Source organism: Ochlerotatus camptorhynchus, unplaced genomic scaffold (genome assembly GCF_037179485.1).
Source record: "Ochlerotatus camptorhynchus isolate MF236.1 unplaced genomic scaffold, CSIRO-AGI_Acam_v1.1 ptg000247l, whole genome shotgun sequence".
Lineage (NCBI taxonomy): Eukaryota > Metazoa > Arthropoda > Insecta > Diptera > Culicidae > Ochlerotatus > Ochlerotatus camptorhynchus.
In genome coordinates, this window is record NW_027040737.1 from 1,456,527 (window position 1) to 1,478,493 (window position 21,967).

The 21,967-nt window shown below is 42.8% G+C and overlaps 2 protein-coding genes across 4 annotated transcripts in view; both read left to right on the top strand.

Moving 5' to 3' along the window:
• DAAM (disheveled-associated activator of morphogenesis-like protein) overlaps positions 1 to 21,967 on the top strand; it is a 306,234-nt gene that overhangs the window by 193,755 nt on the left and 90,512 nt on the right. The gene's annotated exons all lie outside the window — the stretch shown is intronic.
• On the top strand, positions 16,517 to 17,239 carry LOC135704736 (CD63 antigen-like). The gene has a single exon (XM_065226216.1). The coding sequence runs from the start codon at positions 16,527 to 16,529 to the stop codon at positions 17,229 to 17,231; it is 705 nt and encodes a 234-aa protein (XP_065082288.1). The 5' UTR covers positions 16,517 to 16,526; the 3' UTR covers positions 17,232 to 17,239.

The window sequence follows — 21,967 nt, forward strand, 5'->3', positions numbered from 1 at the left end:
TGCAATAATCTTTTATTTTGCTTTCGGAACTTGATTGGCCGCGGACACTTAAGACGCGCGATCGCAACAATTTCAGTTTAGCTTTTTGATCAAAAATGAGAAATTCCTACAATTTGGTTCCACTGTGTTCGAGAGGTGTGATTAATTACTACTTGCCACTCGAGGATCGATTAGCCATTTCATAATCGAGAAAACCTTGCATCAGATTTCGCTTTGATCTTGCATGTTGCAATTCTGCGGCACATTCGCTTCGAAGAAGCTTGGGATGCATTCACAAATCATTTGCATCTCGAATTTGTTTGTCGTTTCAAACGTCCAAAAGCTTCTTCAAACTTACCTAGTAATTTTCCGTGGAAGCCGTCTCTTGGAGCTACATACAGCATATCCCACTGCCCTACAATTGCCTCGGCCAGTTTCGGAGTTGTGCCCAATTTCACGCGGCTGGCTCAAGTGCTCCCCAGCTTCAAGCACACCACACACCTGAGCATCAAACGGCCTCTCCACGAAAGATAATCAATTTCATCGTTCAGTTCAGGTAAATTGATTGGATGGGTACGTGAGAGTGTGTGCAATGCAAGATCACCCGGGTCTGGGAATGGTCGGTGAGCATCTCATTCACCACCATTACGTGCATAGGTACACGTTGTAGGTTCGTACACACTCTTGAGCTGGTTGAATCCGAATGAATCTGGATAGGATGGTGACTGATTTGACGGCGGGGCTGAGAGGCTGTTTACCTCGATACGTCAATTTATGTAATTTGAAGATTTTAAAACGCATATGGTTGCAACGGCGAGCGAAATTTTACTCACTGTCCGATTTTCTACGGGGAAACGGATGAGGTCAGTTAGGGAAAATATGAGTCACTGTAGAAAATTTGTAAGACATGAAGTGGTGACCTTCACTGCACATTTTGGGTGAATGAAATTAAACTGCTTCCATATTGTTTTCATATTGCTTTGGTGGCATACATAATAGGATCAAAATTGCGCAGTTAAATATCTTATTTCGGGTAAAACATACTTAGAATCAGTGATGGAAAAAAAATCAAAAAAATCTAAAATCAGGAACGGCCGAAAATCACTGAAAATCACGGCTGGTTTTAACCTTAGCTGATTTTGAGCATGAGCATGAGCATGAGCATGATTGACCACCCACGGTTGCTACTCTGTTATTGCCAGACCAGCTGTAATTACACAGAGAACCAATAGACGATGCTTGGGACTAGCAATCATCCTCAATGTGTAAAAACTGGTGATCTCAAACTAGGCAATACCAGCGCCGGCCGCGCCCGAGCACAGGTCAAGAAAGGAAGGGGTAGGAATGTGTTGACGTGACACTCGCTTTGATGGAAGCCGAGAACACCTCTGCCCTTCCACGAGGAATCACTGGGATATTGGGTAACAGGGTTGGGTTTGCAGCAGGGTTCGTTTTGGTAAACGATAAGCTGAATTGATGTCCTAACGATCGTATAACGCGAAGGAGCTTGGGATTGAACCCACGGTCTTCTGCTCAGTAAGCAAAAACGTTTGCTACTAGGCAAACGAGCTCCTTTTTAATCATCGAGTTGCTGCTATTACCATGTAGTCATATTAACAAATAAAACGATTGACGAATCTTGATGTGGATGGGCTTGAGATTAGACTCAGGATGTTCTGCTCAGTAAGCAAAAACGGTTGCTCTAAGGCCACCGAGCCCCTTATATTACATTATAGCGTTACTCAAGTTGTTATAACAATTCAAACCCGGCATCGACGACAACGAAAGGTTTAGCAAAATACACGATAAACAAGCGATCTTACCATAAATTTTTAATATGAAAGGACCTGGGGCCGCGTTTTTCTGCGCAGTAAGCAAGACACTGCAACCGACGGTCTTTCAAATCCGAAAACAAAAGGCTACGAAAAAGTATTTAGGCCTTGATTAAATTCCACTATCGCGCGACGTTCAATGTTTCGATTTGCTCTTTACGCATTGTTCAGGCAATCATAACAAGCTATGACCGACGTGACGATTGTTTACTGTAATATGAGTAATATGAGTATTATTGTACAAATTACATTTTCTAGCTACGCTTATGAGATTGAGCAAATATGTTTGAAGAATTCATCCTGAACATACCAAACCGATAGGATAAGAAACTCCGAAGTTATTTCAGTTTGAGACTTTACTTCTATTGATATGAGTGAGGGGGCGGGGTGTATTATTACCCCCCCCCCCTCTCAAACTACACATATGAGATATAGTAATTGTTTTTGAATGATTCATAAGAAACTCCGAAAATATTTCAGTTTGGAATTTGACTCGCATTGGTACACCGGCAGTGTTGGCAGAAAAAGGGATTTTTGGTGTTTAATTCAAATCATAAATATTTGAATAGTTATAACATTTTGTAGATACATTATAGTTTCAAACTTCCTTTGGCAAAGTTGTTAGGCAGTTCCTGGACTATATTTATACATACTTAGTTGCACGGTTCATGCTAAATTGTGGTCTCTAGAGATAAAAATTCAAAAAAGTTGATTTTCCCATAGTAATTTCCATACAAATTTCAAACGCAATGCGGAATGCCGAGCTACAAACAATCGTCCCCAAATTTTGCACAGTTGTTTTGGACCCCAAATGAAATCAAAAAAAGGTTGTTATCGATTGGTGAGGTAAAGTTTGCGTTTTTTTCATATAACGATGACCCACTCTAATATCCACGCTCTCATTCACCAACTCCGCAATATTTACTCTCTGTGTACTACTGGCGACCGCACCGCATACGTATATAACAAACCTCTGGATAGATGTTGTAGACTATTTCATGAAGTGAATGAGGTATTTGATTTTAACATTAGTAGACTAGTTGTTAAGAATAGAATTAAGTATTTTTAAACAGTCTGTGCTATTCTGTCAAAGATGATATACAACAAATAAATTATGTAAATTTATATCAATTCCACAATATTGCACAAGTTAAGATGATTCAATGCGATCATGACAAATGGGCCTGAATGTCTTGGAAGAACATATCCCATAAATCGTAAAAGACATTAAGATTTGAAGAAAGCTCTTTGCCAAAGTATGCGAAGCTAGTGCTAACGGTCCTCGTAATCACGCCATAAACTCCGGCAATGCGCTACATGTCAATTAGCTTTGTCCCGAACTCTTGAACCCCATAACTCTCCAACGCAGCCCAAAACACAGCACCAAAAGAAGAAAGCTCACGAAATCGGCAAAGATCGACGACAATCACATCAGCTGCCACCCAACCGTCCCAATCGGGATTCGACAATTAAAAAGCCAAGACATGGAGATTGCCGCTACAGAAAACACGCGCAGAAATTCCTCCGAGATGACTCAAATGATCACGTCGGAGCGCGGAGATCACGATAATGCAATCCGCAACATTGGCCAAGCAAAAAAAAATGTCGAACCGGTCACGTATGTGTGTGCCAAGCCAAGCCATCCCCGAAAGTGCCGAGCTCCGAGAAGGGTGATGTAATTTTTGGGTTTTGGCGTTCGCCAAGGGAGATAAATAAAAAAAGCAAAAGAAATGGGCTTCTCACCGGTTAGGGTTCATTAGGTGGCCTTTTTGGTGTGTGCATGCTAAAGTTTGCAAGCCTTTGACAATAGAGATATTACGAGATGTGGTCACCTAACGAGCTATCGAGGTGGGTCGAATCTGTTGTCGTGATTCTCTATTGTTAAGGCGAGGAGGAAAGTGTTGTTATCAGCCATTAGATGGGTGCAGTTGGCTTGCTTGCATCATCTGATGGACTTGGAATGGGTAATATAATTGGGGATAATTTTCGCGAGGAACCGCTGCCGGGGTCAACTAGGAACTCGTTGACCCAAATGATGAAGATGGATTTTAAATGATAAAAGTTTCATTTGAAAACTACACACTGAAAGTGCTAACTCGTGTTGCATTAAATCGCAATCTATGTAAATTATTCAATCACAAAACGGCTTCCTCGTTGCCTGGCAACCGGTACAACATCTCTCGAGGCTCGCATCGCAGTAGCCGCGAGACTGGACCACCTTCAAACTACTCCGCACACTCCGAATACGGTCCGAATCACTTGCAGCTTCTCGGATCACGGGACCTGGTCGACCTACCACTCCTTTCACCGTCTTGCGTCGAAGCGTTCTCGCTGGGATAGTTCCTGTAATAATTCTCATTTTAATTATTCATCAACCTGCAGCAAAGTATCAATGATTTCATTCCCACCCAGTAGCCGCGGATTGCCTCCTCAAAACAAAAAACCGGTTAATGTTTTAACTCTAGTTGCCTCCTATCTGGACACCGCTGCCGCTCCGAGAGCCGAGGGTGGTGTTGAAATGGAAAATTAAATGCAACCACTGCGGAAAACATCACAAAAGCTGTGTTGGAACAAAAGGTGCGAAAGTAAAAGTAGCCTCTAGAGTACCCTCCATCACCATCATCATAATCATCCTCAGCTATCGATGATCCGCCGGCAGGCTCTTCAAACAACTTCATCGGATGGATTGAAGAGCTGATGAGATGACCCGAGTAAAAATAGTAGAATTTGAAATTCAACCAGCTGAAATTCAGTCACACCCAAATACATTCAAAATTCAACCTTAAATCAACCCACGAATATTTTTACTCGGGTAACTGGTGGAGGTCTAATTCGCGCTATTACCAGCCTGAAATTACTCCAATTTTCTCCACTGGATTCTCGCCTACTTTTCCCCGTCTCCTCGTGTTGGACTTCGTTGTCCACCACCAGCACTTGTCTTGCAGCTGTTGTATTGTAGACTCGGTAGACGGATCAGACCTCAGTAAACAGAGCAGGCGTTGGCTGGCTGATGGCTGTCGAACAATAAGCAAAGCAATTATTTGAAACCGTTGATCACAAAGCGAAATGTAGAATGAAAGAGAGAGTGGATACAATTCGAGGCTTAAGCACGGTTGATCATTGGATTATTAAGAATTCGAGACGGTTTCAGGTGACGGCGGACAGATCAATTTCCTCTGTTTTCACCATCACATCGATGACGGCTGGATGGACAGTGAGAGTGCGATCGTGTTTATCGTGGGCACAACATTTCGGAAAAAAAAACGGTCGATAGAAATTCAACACGGATGACATTTCGTCAGATGACAAATGACCGCATGCGGAGAGTTGGCAAAAAACGAGGCTTTTAGATAAGCAGTTTAGCAGTTTACAGTTCGAAAAAACTTTTTCAATTTTGTATCTCTTGAATCTGAAAAATTGCTTATAAATATTTTATTGGTACTAGCCAAAATGCTGGTATGAAGTAGTTGTTGTTAGGAAAAATTCTTCTATTTTTTGACGTAGGACTACGTCTGTGACTTTTATATGGGGGGGTACACTTTGTGAAAACCGAAAATGGAACATGTAACAAAATTATGACAGATTTTGAACGTTAATAACTCAGCTGCCCCTGAACCAATTTCAATAATTTTATCACCAATCGATCAGAAATATTTCCAAGCAACTGTTGATTTCTAACGAGAAACTATTGAAAAGGGGTAAATGTCAAGCATAGTCCAATGTACAATTAAAAGTGATAATTTTATCACTGTTTTCATGAAATAAACGTTCTTCCCAAACCCGGTTGTCATAATCGAGTACCACTTGGTTGCACATCATTCTGCTTTAACCCGAAAAGATAGAAAAGAGCGCTGCTGTCTAGCCTCAACTTATGTTCGCTTCGGACGGCGTCGTGAACAGGCAGCAGAAGCAGCAATAGCAGCAGTAGGAAGGTGGTGGCAGGTTAGGTAGTCCACTCTTCTACATAACAAGCAAGAATGACGTATCGTGGCAAAGGAGGTGCCATGCGTCATCGTAAGGGTTCTTCGTGATAACATCCAGGGTATTATCAAACCCGCCATCCGTCGTCTAGCTCGCCGTGGCGATGTAAAACGTGTCTCCGGTCTGATCTACGAGGAAAACCGAGGTGTGCTGAAGGTGTTCCTGGAAAATGTGATCCGTGATGCTGTCACCTAGACTGAACACACCAAGCGTAAGCGACCATGGATGTCGTCTACGCTTTGAAGCGGCAGGGACGCACTCTGCACGGTTTCGGAGGTTAAATCATCACCAACTTTATTACAGTAAAGAGTTGGAATAGAATTTATCTGTGCCTGTTTACCCATATTCAGAACCCCAACGACCACACAAAATGCTCTCCAGAGTTGTAATCTTGTAACCAAACTTGGAAGCAGGGGTGCAAGTGATTTTGATCAATTCTCTTCATCGACTTTCTGTTTCGTTAATAACTTGTTAATTGTCCTTTGCTTTCAAGGTGTTGACATTGGCAAACTACGCTAAAGGAGAGAGCCAGTGTCGCTACTTGATAGCAAACTACGATGGGAGGCGTCTGTAGCTTACCGGCGTGAGCAAAAAGAAAGGCAATCAAAATTTAATTTTGTGATTGTTTCCCGAACACAGACATCATATTGGAACACCATCGTGAGTACATATAAGACCACGTAGTCCTACGTCACCATTGCGTACAACCCCTTGCAGTTTTTATAAAAAATAAATAAATATGAGACCTACTCAAATTTAGTCAAAGCTTGAAGTGTAGACAATTTTTATAATCAAAAATACAATCCAACACTGAAAAATATAAATCATATGAAAAATTAAAAAAAAAAAAAGGTTTATCTCACCTCTAATATAAGATTGCCCATCATGCATGGATACCTACCTTTCCAATCAGGCCTGGATTTCCTCTGCTGTCCGAAGAAGTCTCCTTCACTCAACTCGATCCATGGCCCCACGTCACCAGCCTCGTAGTCTGCGAAAGGTCCGTAGGTCGCCTTCTACTTGGTCGATTTACCTTGCCCGCTAGGCGCCTCTTCTTCTTGTTCCTGTTGGGTCGCTTTCTAGAACCATTTTCACTGGGTCGTCGTGCGGCATTCTTACGACGTTCCCAGCCCACCGTAGTCGCCCAATTTTTGCAATGTGGACGAAGGATGGTTCTCCCAGCAGCTGGTGCAATTCGTTGTTCATTCGCCTCCTCCACGTTCCGTCATCCATTTGCCCTCCGCCGTAGATGATACGCAACACCTTCCGTTCGAAAACACCAAGTTGGTCCTCACAAGCATAGTCCAGGTCTCGTGGCCGTAGAGGACCACCGGTCTAATCAGCATCTTGTAGATAGTCAACATTGTGCGGCGGCGAATTTTATTCGACCGGAGCGTCCTCCCGGGTCCAAATTAGGCACGATTCCCTGCCGTAATGCATCTTTGGAGTTTCTCTGCTGGTATCATTTTCGGCAGTCACCAGTGAGCCCAAATACACGAACTCGTAGATCACCGTCAATCTGAACTCGGGATGTCTAACATTGTCTTCCCTAGAATATCTTCCTCTCATGTATTTCGTATTCGATGCGTTGATGGCAAGTGCAATCCGCCTAGTTTCAGCCTTCAGTCTGATGTACGTTTCCGCCATCGTCTCAAAGTTCCGTGCCATGATGTCAATGTCATCGGCGAAGCCAAGAAGCTGGATGGACTTCCTGAAGATCGTTAAATGGCAGACACGAAAGCCCATCACCTTACCGTAACCCCCTGACTCGAGAGTGTCCCCGATACTCGAACAACGCACATCACTCGATCCATCGTCGTCTTGACCAATCGCGTCAGTTTATCCGGGAATTCGTACTCGTTCATAATCTTCAATAGCTGATCTCGATCGATTGTGTCGTATGCGGATTTGAAATCGATGAACAAATGATGTGTGGGCACGTTGTTCTGCGACCGTTGCGACCTGCCGAGTCGCAAATATTTGGTCCGTGATCGTGATCGCGCAGTAGTTGCAGCAATCCAACTTGTCACGCTTTTGGTAAATTGGGCATACGACACCTTTCATCCACTCCTCGGGTAATATCTCTTCCACCCAAATCTTGAAAATTACCCAGTGCAGCGCTCTAGCCAGTGCTTCACCACCGTATTGTGATAACTCACTTCGTAGTCGATCTACACCAGTTGCTTCGTTGTTCTTCAGCCGACCAATCTCCTCCTCAACTTCTTGGAGATCAGGGGCCAGTAGCCTGTCGTCTTCTGCGGGTACTCCCAGGTCTGTTGTCGTGCCACCTTCGTTTTCTGCTGCATCACCGTTGATGTGCTCGTCATAGTAGTGCTTCCACCTCTCGATCCCCTCACACTCGTTCGTGAGAAGATTACCGTCCAAGTCCTTACACATATCGGCTTGCGGCACGTAGCCGTACTTCCGTGTGTCGTTTACGCGATACAGATGTTCCATCGCCTCGCGATCTCGGTCTTCCTGCTGGCGCTTTTTCCTTAGAAAAAAGTAGAAGGGTCTGTGCCTAGGGGCACGAACGGAAGCTTGACGTAGGACCGCTAGTGGACGGAATAAATGTGAAGAGCATTAAGTTCTTTTAATTGATCAAATTAGGCATAACATTTGATAACGGCACAAAAGCATTTGTAAACAAACTTTCTAAGGCCCTTTACACGCGAACTTAAGTACGCCCACGCAAACCAATACCACTTTCGGAAAGGTGATAGCTGCCCCTATGCGGTGATGTTGTTGGTTTGGCCGCTTACGCTTGGCGTGTTTAGTGTAGGTGACAGCATCACGGATCTCATTTTTCAGGAACACCTTCAGCACACCTCGTAAATCAAACCGGAGATACGTCAGACACCGCCACGGCGAGCCAGACGACGGATGGTGGTTATCTCGAAGAATTTGCGTTTGGTTCTGAACATGGCGATGAGTGTGTAAAGTATTACGCAATTCCATTCTCCCTATTCGCACGCGCCCGAGGATCGGAGGCGAATGCCACTTCGACTTGTTTCGTCTACTTACTGCTCTCTGACGACTGTGCTGGGGAAGCAGCATATGCATGTAGGTAATTGGTGGATTTGTTAGTTAATTCGACGCTTTTGGACAAGGCTGAACATTTACCAGTTTTTCAATAGTTTCTTGTTGAAAATCAACATTTGGAAGCATTTTTATAAATGCGTAGCCTTATTTCTGATCGATTCGTGATAAAATTATTGAAATTGGACAAGGGGCAGCTGAGTTATTAACGTTCAAAATCTTTCTTAATTTGTTACATGTTCCATTTTCGGTTTTCACAAAGTGTACCCCCATAGAGAAATCAAAGACGTAGTCCTACGTCAAAACTACAAGGGACAGCCCAATGGGGTTGTACGCAATGGTGACGTAGGACTACGTGGTCTTATATAATAAATCTTATTTTTTAACTGCAGCAAAAGCTTGTGTTTTGTGTAGGAATAGGAATTTGAGCGTTTATACTCTTTAGTATGACGCGTTTGACATAGATGGCCCACTGCGATGCGATCTATGGATGCTCATGTGGGCTCCAGCACCATTTGGTGAGACCGGATGGAATTCAAATTTGAAATCTGTGTTAGGGAAATTGCTTTTCCCAGGCAATCGGTGATAATTTTAATTATCATAGCAACATGCACATTGCACATGCAATTTACAACAGTGAAATTTAAAAAAAATGCTGCAGTCGTAAATTTAATAGATGCGTAAACATATATCTGATCGATTGGTGATAAAATTATTGAAATTGGTCCAGGGGCAGCTGAGTTATTAACGTTCAAAATCTTCCATAATTTTGTTACATGTTCCATTTTCGGTTTTCACTAAGTGTACCCTCATATAGAAATCACAGACGTAGTCGTACGTAAAAAAAGAGTTTTGTCTGTTCCGCGCTTGCCTGTATCGCTCCACATTCTATCTCGTGCGGTGTTGCATTCTTCTCTTCTGGAGGAAACGGATGTACCTCCAGCCATCTTCAAGAGTAACTGCGCCAAGCTGCTCTTCCGTGGGTAATGCATCTTCCACACTGCAACTAAGTAGTGGTCCGAATCTATGTTCGCACTGCGATACATGCTTTGGGGATATCCTTGCGAGGGAAAAAGGTATTTCGGACTACCACACCTCGGGAGGCTTCAAAGTTCACCCATCGTTGGCCGTTGTCGTTCGATACGGCAGTTGAAGAAACGGCCCTTAATCATCAGCTTGCACATCTTTGCGTTGATCGGCTGCCAACCAATCATGCTTTGACGCATCTTATCCAGCACTACAAGGCCGGTTCCCAGCTCGTTGGTGGGGCCACAGCTCTGGCCGCTCGATGCCCGCTTTTCCATACCTTTTGTCCCGTCCAGCAAAGTTCTTGCAGTGCTACGACTTCGAAGTTGCGTGGTTGAAGTTCGTCATAGCCCGGGAAGCCGAGCGAGTTGCAGTTCCATATTCCGAGTTTCAATCGTAGTTCTTATCTCGTCGCGTAGATCTGTGCCGATTGTTCTGATCCGTATTTCTTTCCTCGGTATTTGCAACTTTATATTTTTTCCATGGTGCGCAGCTCTGTTTAGAGCCCCACGCTGGCAGTAGGATGGTGATCAGCCGCTCCTAATATGGAGAACAGATGCCGTGTTGAGCCGCACCTCCATGGTGAACAGACGCTCGGGTTTGGTAAGGCATTTCCTCTATCGCCGTGCTATGGTTACCGCGCCAATTTGCTAGTGCCGGATTGGCAACATTGCTCAGCCAACGCCTCTCAGCTGTGTCCATGTTCACGCTGTTAGTCTTTTGCTATCATATGACTAGCGTCGCTTTAAGGGCATCTCGTGAAGAATTGCTAAAGAATTCTAACAAGAATATCAAGTGAATTTTCAGAAGAATTTAGAGGAGAGCTCTAGGATAATTTTGAGTAGAGGTGAATTTCATGAAAGGAAGCTTTAGTGATTTTTTTCGAAACGAATCTTACGATGAATACCTCGATTTTTTTTTTTAGAGTTCTGAAATGTTAGAAATAAATTTTCATGGAACTTCTGCTCTTACCATATTTAGCAGTTTCTACAAGAACCGGGAAAAATTTGCTGGGTGCCTGGGAAAAACCTGAATTTTTTTTCAGTGCAGACAACAACATTACTTTATTAGAACAACTTTTTTTTCCTATAAATGTACCCATCTTACAATGTATCGACGACTTGTAGACTACCTGATTGGATTGTCTTTCTAAACAAAGGCTCACACTCTTCGAAAATGAGGGTTTAGCAAGGGGTAAGTCACTCAGCACATTGTGCCAAAATTAGATTCGGCACAGCTTGGGCACATCCATCTGCACACCTTCGGCACAATCTCGTAGGCATTGGATTGTTGTAAATACAATAGGAACACTGCTGGACAATTGAAGTTGTTCACAACATTACGTGCTGTTTGACTGCTGCTGACATCCTCTAATTAAATATACCAGAGGAACTCTGACCAGCAGTTTACTTCTCGGTTCACTTATAGATCTAAATACGAAATGTAGCTTCTAGAGTAGGCTCAAGAGAAAGAGGCAGTTAATCAGACCCCATTAGTACCCTAATTCAAATAATGCTGCAACTCATACAAAACAAACTACAGAAGTCATATCAATCATCCTCTACAGTCGGTCTGCAACAATGTTCACCACCGGTTCCAACTCTTTCCGGCCGCCTGATAGACCGTTGCCTTTCACATCACGAAAGGCTAGGTTTTTGGTCTGGTGCATTATAAAACCCTAAAACACAGGACTTTTATTATCCCAAATTTCACACACCCACCACTTCCCACGTCATTCTCATTCCGATTTAAAATCAAAACATTCAAGGTGTCAGAAATACCGGGTTGCCGGGATGGGTATTTTACAAACAATCGCAGCTTGGTCTATGACCGACACAATCGGCACACTGACAAAAAAGATGACCCAAGATTGGTGTGCGGAATGAACTACCCCTCGGGTTTTAGAGAAAAGTAAGCTATATTTTTACAATGTATTTGTTTTCAGTGCAGGCCTGAAATTTATCCAGCTTTCCATGCTCGGTAATGGCGGCCTGTTTGTATGAATAAATGTATCCTTCACTGTGCTTTTTGACACTATCTGGATGTTCGAATTTCAACCCCTTCCCTTTCCCTCTCCCAGGAACAGAAGAAAATGGAACAACATACGCCCTCCAGTTAGTGTCAAAAAGCACAGTGAAGGATACATTTATTCATACAAACAGGCCGCCATTACCGAGCATGGAAAGCTGGATAGACTTTTTTAAATAGAAGTTTCGGAAATTTTCTACAATTCAATGTTCGACCGAATTTGACGCCAAACAGCCAACCGGTTGGACATGATTGTTCCCAATTTGAGTGAAACTTTGCTCATATGTTGTTTACTACACACTTAGAAAAAATCATATAAATTTATATGCTCTGAATTTTGACATAAAATTGAGTCATAATAGACGCGAAATTTAGCTCAATCAAACGTACTTTTCGTCGAGTACCGAACTTTTCAGTCTCGGAATACTTAATTTTACATCACATGTTTGTTTACGTCTCACCCTTTATGTCAAAGATGGATTCCGTCACGTGTAAAATTAAGTATTTCTAAGTGTGTACTTCTAGTGTTGAATTTTTCATTTGAATATGATTGTTTTTCCCAAGAGTATTTTGTTTGAGATTGTACTCGAAAAAAATGCAACTTTCTTTTGTGTAAAACTTGTATGGGTAAAAATTGATGAAATTTTGAGTAAAACTAGATTAGAGTGTAATGTTTACATGTGCAAAATCTCGTCACAATATGTCAAGTGGTTATTGAGATGGCTTCCAAGCGAGAAGTGCTTCGACAACAAATTTTGTGAACAGTCGTGGAAAATCCAGGTCAGTCCCACAGGTGGCTTGCGAAACAGTTTGGAATCGACAATTCAACCGTGTCCCGTGTGGTAAAATCGTCCAAGGAAACCCAGACGACCCAGCGGTGAGCTGGCAGCGGAAGAAAAGCGAAGACGACCGACCCCGTGAACGCAAGGAAGGTGAGGGATTACTTCAACCGCAATCCGAACCTTTCCATTCGGGACGTAGCCAAGAAGGTCAATTCTCCCGCCTGGCTCGTCCAGCAGACAATGAAGCGGTCCGGACTTCATGTCTTCAAGGTAAGGAAGGTGCCTAACCGAACCGACAAACATAATACGGTGGCCAAATCCCGCGCCAGGAAGCTGTACCGCGAGTGGTTGGTGCAGCCGAAATGCATCGTAATGAACGACGAGACGTACATTAAAGCGGACGCCAAGCAGATCCCCGGCCTGGAGTTTTACGTCGGCAAGTTCCGCCTGGATGTTCTGGAGAAGTTCCGGAAGAAGTAGGTCGACAAATTTGCCAAGAAGTACTTAGTATGGCAGAATCCAGAAGCATATGCTGTCCTTCCTCTGGTTCCACGAAGGTGACACTCTGTTTTGGCCGGATCTGGCATCGTGCCAAACTCGCCAGAACTTCGCCCAATAGAATTTTCTGGGCGATTATGAATGGCAAGCTCCGGAAAACAGTGAAGGTCTTCAAAAACGACATGGATTTGAAGAAAGAGTGGATGAAACAGGGGGAACGATACTCATTTGAATGTATTTTTTCAGTCTAGAAATTAGTTGGGATTTCCGGGGAAAAACATAATTGATGGGATTTTTTTGAGTGTGTCATGTTGACGAAAATAGAGCAGGGATAGAAAAAGTCGATGGGAATAGATCTGGGAATGAATGTGATGTGAGGTAAAGAGCCTGAATTTATAAAGAGACGACATCTTATCCATTTGACAGGTCTTCTGCTCGATTGAAATGACTTTTCCTATGACTTTGACAGACAATCGATTGTTCCAATTTTGACATGTCGCCTCTTTATAAATGTAGGCTCTTTAATGTGAGGGGTGGTAAAAAGTTTCAGAGGGATACGAGTCTGAATGCGAAGAAGATAGGTGTAAAACCTGGGATGAAAGTGTGTAAGAAAGATGGCGCTTGTGTTGCACAGAATTTGATGGGTAGTGTTAAGTCCAAGGTGCGGGAATTCAGCCTAGGAGAGGAGGTTGAATAAACCAAGTTTGCAAAAACGTAGCTGCTATGTGTTTATTTATTCCCTGAGAGTTTCAAAAATATCCGAATCAAAATCAATTTTCATTCAGTAAATTTATGTCAAAAAAAAATATGAAATCAGTGCCAACATTTCAAAGGGGCTTGTATTTGTAAACAATGGCTTTAGCCATCGATTTCTCGCGAATACAAGCTCACTCATGAAAATTAATGACACCAACAGATAGAGGAATGTTTCCTCTACCAGCCAGCATTGTTAGTTTAGAGGGATGAGCTTTAATTTGCGAGAGATCGACGGCTAAAGTAATTGTTTTCAAAGGAAATTACGCCCCTTTGTAATGTTGGTACTGAAATGTTGATTTTATATTTTGGTTTCATCCCAAGGCTATTTTTTTTTATTTAAATATGACTATTTTTCTCAGGAGTAACTTTTTAAAACGGCGTATTTTTTTTTTTCAAAAAATCATAACAAGAAAATGACTTATCTAATCAATGTGACATTTTGGGAAGAATTTATAGGTCATTAAAAGTTCTAAGAAAAAAAATACACTGCAGAAAAAAAAATCAGTAAATTCATGTAAAAATAATAAAACGTTGATTCTCTCGAAGCCCACCCATAAACTCAGCAACACAAAGGCTTTCGGGGAAATGGCGTTCGGTGAAATGGCATTCAGCCAAATTTTCGCCCCTCCCTAGCTCGAAACCTAGCTACGTCTTTGATGCCCATCCCTTCGATTTTCGTAATATTTTTTTGGGAAGAATTAATTAATTTAGCTTTATTTAGGAGGCTTTCAGCCTTAGGCTGGTTCGCCTCCGAAGCTTTTTGGGAAGAATGTTTTTTTTTTTTTTTTTTTTTTTTTTTTTTTTTTTTTTTTTTTTTTTTAACTAGTTCGTTTATTTGGAAGGCTCAATCGCGTTAGCTTTACGGAGCCGGTAGTTCGTTGTGGGACGAAAGTTGAAATGTTTTCCTTAAAGTTGATGAAAAGTGTTAGCCCGGTAATTTGTTTAAACACTATTTTTTGTTTAAATTTAATTTTAGAACAGAAATAAATTAAACACTTTTTAGTAAAATAATACCAAAAATTGATTCTACGCTTCATTTTTAACAAATTGGCATATATTTTTCTCTTAGTCTACCATGAAATTTTTTAAGATTTCAACATTCTGAGCATTGGCATTTTTCCAAGAGTCTTACAGCTTAAAACTAACTTAGAGATCTTGAACTTGTTTTGTTTTATAAATCCTGAAAAGTTGTCCATACTCCGGAATGGTTGAACAATTCTAACGATTCATACAATTTTGACCATCCGTACTCTTCGCGGCATCCACTATCCCGAAGAGATTTGCCATCACCAACCGCAAACAATGGCCTTCAAAACGCCAAAAGCCAACTAGATCGCGGTCGTGCAACTGCCTTCCGGTTAGCCGTACGTCCAAACAATCAAACCCCTTTCTGGATGTTGCTGTCCAAATCGGTGTCCAACCAGCAACCACATTTCTTCGGGCATCACTTTTCTCCATTTTCGGATTAACTTCCAAAACCACCTATGCTGTTGTTGATGATGGATGACGCACTTGGACGTAATTTGGAAAACAAACCAGCAGATGGAGTTGGCTGTTCCGCGTTGATTTCTTTTATAGATAATTAGCGACTCGAAATTGTTCCGATTTTTGTTTTTACCATTCAAGGCCCATTCAAACGAGGCTTGCAATTTCTATTTCGTGTGGATTTTCCTTGTCGTCATGGCGGCGCTAAACCGCTTTTAAGGAGAGTATGAGGCAATGGCAGCAGTAGGCCAGAAAAGCGCTCCATTAGTAACGAGGGGCGACCGAGTGAGAGCCACTGACAGCTCCAAGGTACGAAATGCGGCATCTCCTCCTCATCCGAGCGATTGATCCCAATTAAAATTCCGCCATTAGGTTTACATACGGTTTGCAAGTGTTGCGCTGTGTGCCATCATTAATCATCATTATGGAGGTTTTGCTAGGCATTGGCATTCGAGATGAGGTCACCGGCAAAAGTGCATAATTGACTGTATGGATGGGATCGATTGCTGCGACTGACACAGTGCACAGGGGGACAGCTCATTAGCAGATTCCTCGCGTGATACTTTAGGACCTTATTTGTTTGTCGCACCCGAGCCTGAAATGTGGTGCAACTCTCGATGCTGTTGGCAACTTTGAAATACTCTCTGTTGGTTTAGTAATCGATGGAAGTGACTCGTGGGTTAAGACTCCCTCCATCAGCTGTCACTAGTGACCTGAGCGAGCGCCGGAGAGTGCGATGTCATTTTCGTTTACATTTGTCGCGTGACAATGATGCTACATGGTGGTCACGGTCGCCATCGAGCAGGAAAGAAGCTTCACAAAGTCACCGCGAGCTGCTGAAGAGCTGGCTCTACTGTCACCCATCGCATCGAAGTAGCCCGGTTACCTACTTTCCATAGGTCGTGTTGACATATGAGGGATAAGTAAGGGGTTTTCCGTTGTCGTGGCTTTTCGGTTAATAGATTATCAGCTTTGTGGCTGTCAGTTACGTCGAATTATTTTCCCTCAAACGGCAATATCATTGTTTTCATTGGCAGTGCTGCTCTACTCTGATCCTAGTAGGTCCCAACTGTCACACAGTCAATGCGAAGTTTCCCAAAAAACCGTTATCAGCAGCATCATGGCGATCACCTGTGGCATTCCGGCGGTGAGATTCACTCTGATCGTGCTTAATCTGTTCTGCTTCCTGTGCGGTCTTTCGTTGGCCATCGTGGGCATCGTGATGCATCACCGGTTGGCGTCGGTCAACAGTCTTACCGAAAAGGACAATCTGCTCACCAGCGAATCCCTGCTGGCAATGAGTCTCGGCTGGTTCATCTTCGTGGTGGCCTTCTTCGGGTTCTGCGGAGCGGCCAAGCACTCGTACTGCATGACAATGGCCTATGCGCTGATGTTGATGGCCCTGATCGTGATCCAGATTGTGGTGGCCGTGCTGCTGTTTGCGAGCGTCGAGACCGGTCGGCATCAATATCTGGAGTGGTTCGATGAGTACTTCGATCGGAGCTTGCAGATGACGAAGGCTTCCAGTGTGGTTGATCCCAGGATCGATCGACTGCAGAGTACGTACGGATGCTGCGGGATGCACTCCTTTCGCGATTGGGGAACCAACGTACCGGATTCGTGCTGTTCGGAAGGGAAGGGACCGACCTGTGTCCCGTACGAGCAAGGATGCGAACAGATGCTGGAAGGCTACATCAGGCAGGTGGCGAAAATCATCGGATGGATCCTGATAAGCTTGACGGTGTTTGAATTTGTTGCTCTGATGATGGCATGCTGTTTGGCCAGTGACATCAAGAATCAGTTGAATGCTTTCTATATTCCCTGATGGGACAATACAAATTATTAAAGTAGAAACCTACGGTAGTCCACTTTCCTTCAACTGGCCCCAGGGGGAAAGTGACAACTCTGTTAACTAAACATGACCTAAGGGTCGTACTTTACTGGGTGACTTGTGGGCGCTTGTTTGTCGGTGCACGTCAAGCTTTGCATATCAAAGCGTGGAAAGTTAAATAAAGAGCGCTGCAACCAGGGAGAAACCACTTGTTGAGTGCGGTGGTGATGCATCTTTGTTTGCAAGGTTCCCTCCGACCGATGCACCCAGCCAGTTGGTCGGTGGACGATCGGTCAGCCAGTCGGTAAATAGTGCTTATTATGGAGACCACGAGTTTCTATGTCATTATCATTTTTACTATCGTTTGCCGAGCTGCATGCAAGTGCTACCGCATTTAATGGATGGTGGTGGCGACGTGGTTTTGGCGTGCCGTGGCGTGTGGTGTTTGCCCTTCCGTTGCATCGTCGTTCATGGTCAACAGGGAAAAAGTTTACCCAGACTGATTGTCGTCGATGCGATTGATGGGGAAGAGAAAAAAAAAGCGACGGTTTTCCTTTATCTGGGTCACTTTTACTCGGGAGGCTCAATACCGCGATTCGAATGATATTTATCATTAGACTTAAATACTTATGTACATAGTATCCTTTTTGACCAAATTAGAAGCAATTATTGGTTCATTGCTCTTTCACAAATTGACAGAACAACATAACAAACTTATAAGGAAGAGCTTCAAAGAGTTTTGACGTAGGACTACGTCTGTGATTTCTATATGGGGGTACACTTTGTGAAAACCGAAAATGGAACATGCAACAAAATTATGAAAGATTTTGAACGATAATAACTCAGCTGCCCCTGGACCAATTTCAATAATTTTACCACCAATCGGTCAGATATATTTCTACGCATCTGTTAAATTTAAGATTTTGTCATTTTTCAAAATGTAACTATTGAAAATTGCACGAATTGTGTTCATTCCACGTGGTGAGTGGTGGTGTTGTTCAGTACACAACGAAAGGCTGCCTGCAAGCAGCGAGCTGCAGTCCACATGAGCATCCACAACTTTTCATTAAAATCCAAGGCTTTAAAACAAGATTCTGTGCCATGAATTCTGGACTTATAAATATTTGTATTACATATTTTAAACTAGAAAGATTGGAAAGGTTTTGTACCTAAGATTTTTTCAATTTGAAATTTAGTTTTGTTTAAAATCTCAGTCTTAAAACAAAAGTCAATGTTTTTTTGGTGGGAAATTTTAAATCTATCGTATCTCGGGCTTAATTAATATCTTGGAATATGAAAAAAAAAACAATTCAAGGTCCAGGGTAAATGCAACGTTCAAATAAATATCCTGGATTAAAAACAATAACATTATGGGCTTTGTAATATTAAAAAGATTCCAGGCATTCTAACATCTCGAGCATGGAGTAGTTAAAAAAACGGAATTGTAAAAGATTTCAATATCCCAAATTAAAACAGAAGGTTCAATATCCTAAATTTTCATTTTTTTCTGATCCTTCGAAAAAATATCATGATCCCATAGGTTCTATACTAAGAAAGATTTCCAAGATTTATTTAGACATTTATTATGTGACTTTTGATATCGTGGGGTTTTTAAAAATTACTTTAAAAATATAATAAATCGAGATTTGAAAAAAAAAACAGGCATAGAAAAATTAAAAATGATAAGCTTCCAAACCGCAAAAAAAAATTTGAGTTGTAGAACTTGAGAAAATGGATCCCGGAGTTGTACAATATTCGTAAGTATTAAAATTTAAAAAAAATGTGTCCCATCAAGATCCTGAGCTTGATAAAAATAAAATTTATATCTAGAAGTTGAATTCTCAAATCACTTAAAAAAATAATTTTAAAATTTAAACTGGATTGTAGATTTTAAATACAGTACTTTTCCCGATTTTGTCAGTCCCATCTGAAATTTTAGGCTGACAAAATCGGGATTTTTTTTTTCTTCAATATTTTAGCCTTCAAAATGATTTCAAAAACAAGACTAACCATTATTTATCCATTGTTAAAGGATTTACTGATATTTTTTACTATTCGTACATTATAGGGTACACCAAACGTCTCGAAAAGGCAAATCTGTTTGCGTACGGTTTGTTGAGCCGGTACGTACTGTTCAGCTTCTGCTACTGCTTGGTTTCCAGCGGTGCAACCCAGCCAGGACCTCCATATCTCAGAATCAACGTAGATACAGTAGTACGGAGCCGTCTCTTAATACTGCTTGGTCCCGAGAAGTTCAGCATTGTGAATTTCCATCTGGTTCAAAGGGGAATCCCACAACGCTGTAGCTTGCAGCTAAATTATTACTTGCCTCTTGGAGCTCCTGGGAATGAAAAGCCACGAGTTCTGGGTTTTCCAATATACGAACCATAGCCTACTTTGATCAAATCGACATAGCGTGTACGTTGACTTTAGTTCCGTTTACATTTCTACCAAATCATTAATACAGCTCATTTCACACTTTCTTAAGCTCATGACTGTATACCACACAGGCATCATTCTGGTTACCGCGTTGATGGCTTTTGGCGTATTCGACGGGGCTATTGAAGTCAGGCGGTCGCATGTATTTCAACACGCGTTTTAAAACTATGTTACCGTAAGGCGACGTCGTCCACAAAGCCAACGATCTCAACTCGATTGGGCAGGTTCAGCGTTAGCACACGCCGTCTTACACCTCGTTCCAGAGCGTTGGACCAAGAATGGAGCCTTGTGAAATTCCCACCGTAATCCTAATCGATCTCTGTCCCATGGCTGTCTCGTAGATCAGAACCCGGTTCTGGAAGTAACTCCTTAGAATCCTGTACAGGTAGTCCTCATTATATGTAGCGCTTCAGCGATGGCCTTCTCCGACAATTCGTGCTCAGTCTCCGTGCATTTGGTCACCCCAGAGTTTTCCGAGTGTATCCAGCAGGCACTGCTACGAGCTCCTCGTTGGTGACTTCGTCGTTATCTCCCTCTCCGTCTCCGTAAACATTCGTGAAAATATCTGCCAATTGTTCGTCTGTCCAAACAGGTTCCATCCGTACACGTCCGGCTGCGATGAGGTCACGAATAATTTGATGCTTGAAGTCGATGTGTTTTGCTCGTTTGCACTCCAGGTTTTGGGTCATCCCTATACAGCCACGGTTGTCGTCATAGATGGTCACAGGTTTTGATATCTTCACACCCAGGTCGCACAAGAGTCCAGATAGCCAAATTGATTCTGCCACACCAGCGCTCAATGCTTCGTATTCAGCTTCCCTCGAGGAGGTGGCCATCTTTCATGTACCTCACCACTCGTTTCAAAGCAGTCCAATGTGGTTGTTCTGGTTGCTGCTGAAATCGTCTGAGGAAACAAAGGTCCGGTCATCATAATATACACTAGGCTGCCAAGAACATCACGGTATGGTTCATCAACGATTCCTGCCTCACTGTAACTACGGATCAGGCATTTTTGTTGGGTTGCAAAAACTCATATTGAATTTCTTCAAGACCTTCCCAATGCTTGCTTCTTGCAATAAGTTTTCCTGATGTCCTCTCGTACACGATTTTCATTCCGAGAAAATGTTGTAATTCGCCACAATCCGTCATCTTGAAGAACTGCGATAATTGCCTCTTCACTTCTTCCACCGTCTTGATTTGCTCTCCCATGATGAGCAGGTAATCGACGTATATGACAAGGTTGACACAGTAGACATCATCGTTCCCCCTCTCGTCGATCCGGGTATACAAGCAATAGTATGCTGCGATCTCTTGAATCCAAGCGTCAACAATATCTGATTCAACTTCTCGTTCCAGCACTTGGGGGCCTGCTTGAGACCATATAACGACTTTTTGGTTCCTGGATCCGGTTTGACACCATTAGGTATGGCCATGTAGATTCTTTCTTGTAGCTCGCCATGTAGGAACGCCGTCTTTATGTCCATTCGGTGGATGACTAGTCCTCTTTGTAGCGCGACAGCTAAAGCCACCCTAGTTGTTGACAGCTTGGCCACTGGTGCATAGGTTTCGTGATAATCCATCTGGAGAAACCCTTTCACGACCAACCTAGCCTTGTGTCTTACAATATTTCCATTATCATTTTTCTTAACGTAGAATATCAACTTTCGATGCAAAGGTTTCACTCCTGTCGGACGCTTCACACCTGGTTACTTATCATCATCCAGCTCATCAGTCAGTGGTTCCGATCGTCACGCGGTGGATCTGGAGAATAAGAAATTCCAACAGCAGAGGTTGCTCTAAATCCGGATAGAAAATCTAGCAACTTACCTGGGAGCCTGCGCTTCCGTTCGCTGCGCCTAGTGGTTGACCCCTTCAACGCGTGGCAGATATTCAACAGGGTTGTTTGATGCCTCCCCCTCTGGCTCGTGCAGTGTGGAGATTGAACTTCACATCTCTTACGATCACTATTTTTCTTGCTTCTCTGTCCCAGAGCCGGTATCCATGCAGAGCGTATCCAATCATTACCGTCTTGCGACTCTTGGGATTTTTCCTCTGCTGGCAGGGGTTCCATGCCACACCCAAAAATCCTTATCTTGTTAAGGACTGGCTTTAAGTTCATCCATTTCTCGGCCAGGTTTAGATATCCAGCCAATGCCACCGTAGAACAACGATTCAAGAGGTACGTTGCAGTTAGAGCCACCTCTGACCATATGGGCTTCAGAACCTGCGAGTCACTCAATATTGATCTTACCTTTTCAACCGGCTGAAACGTTCAGCTGAGGGGAATAAGC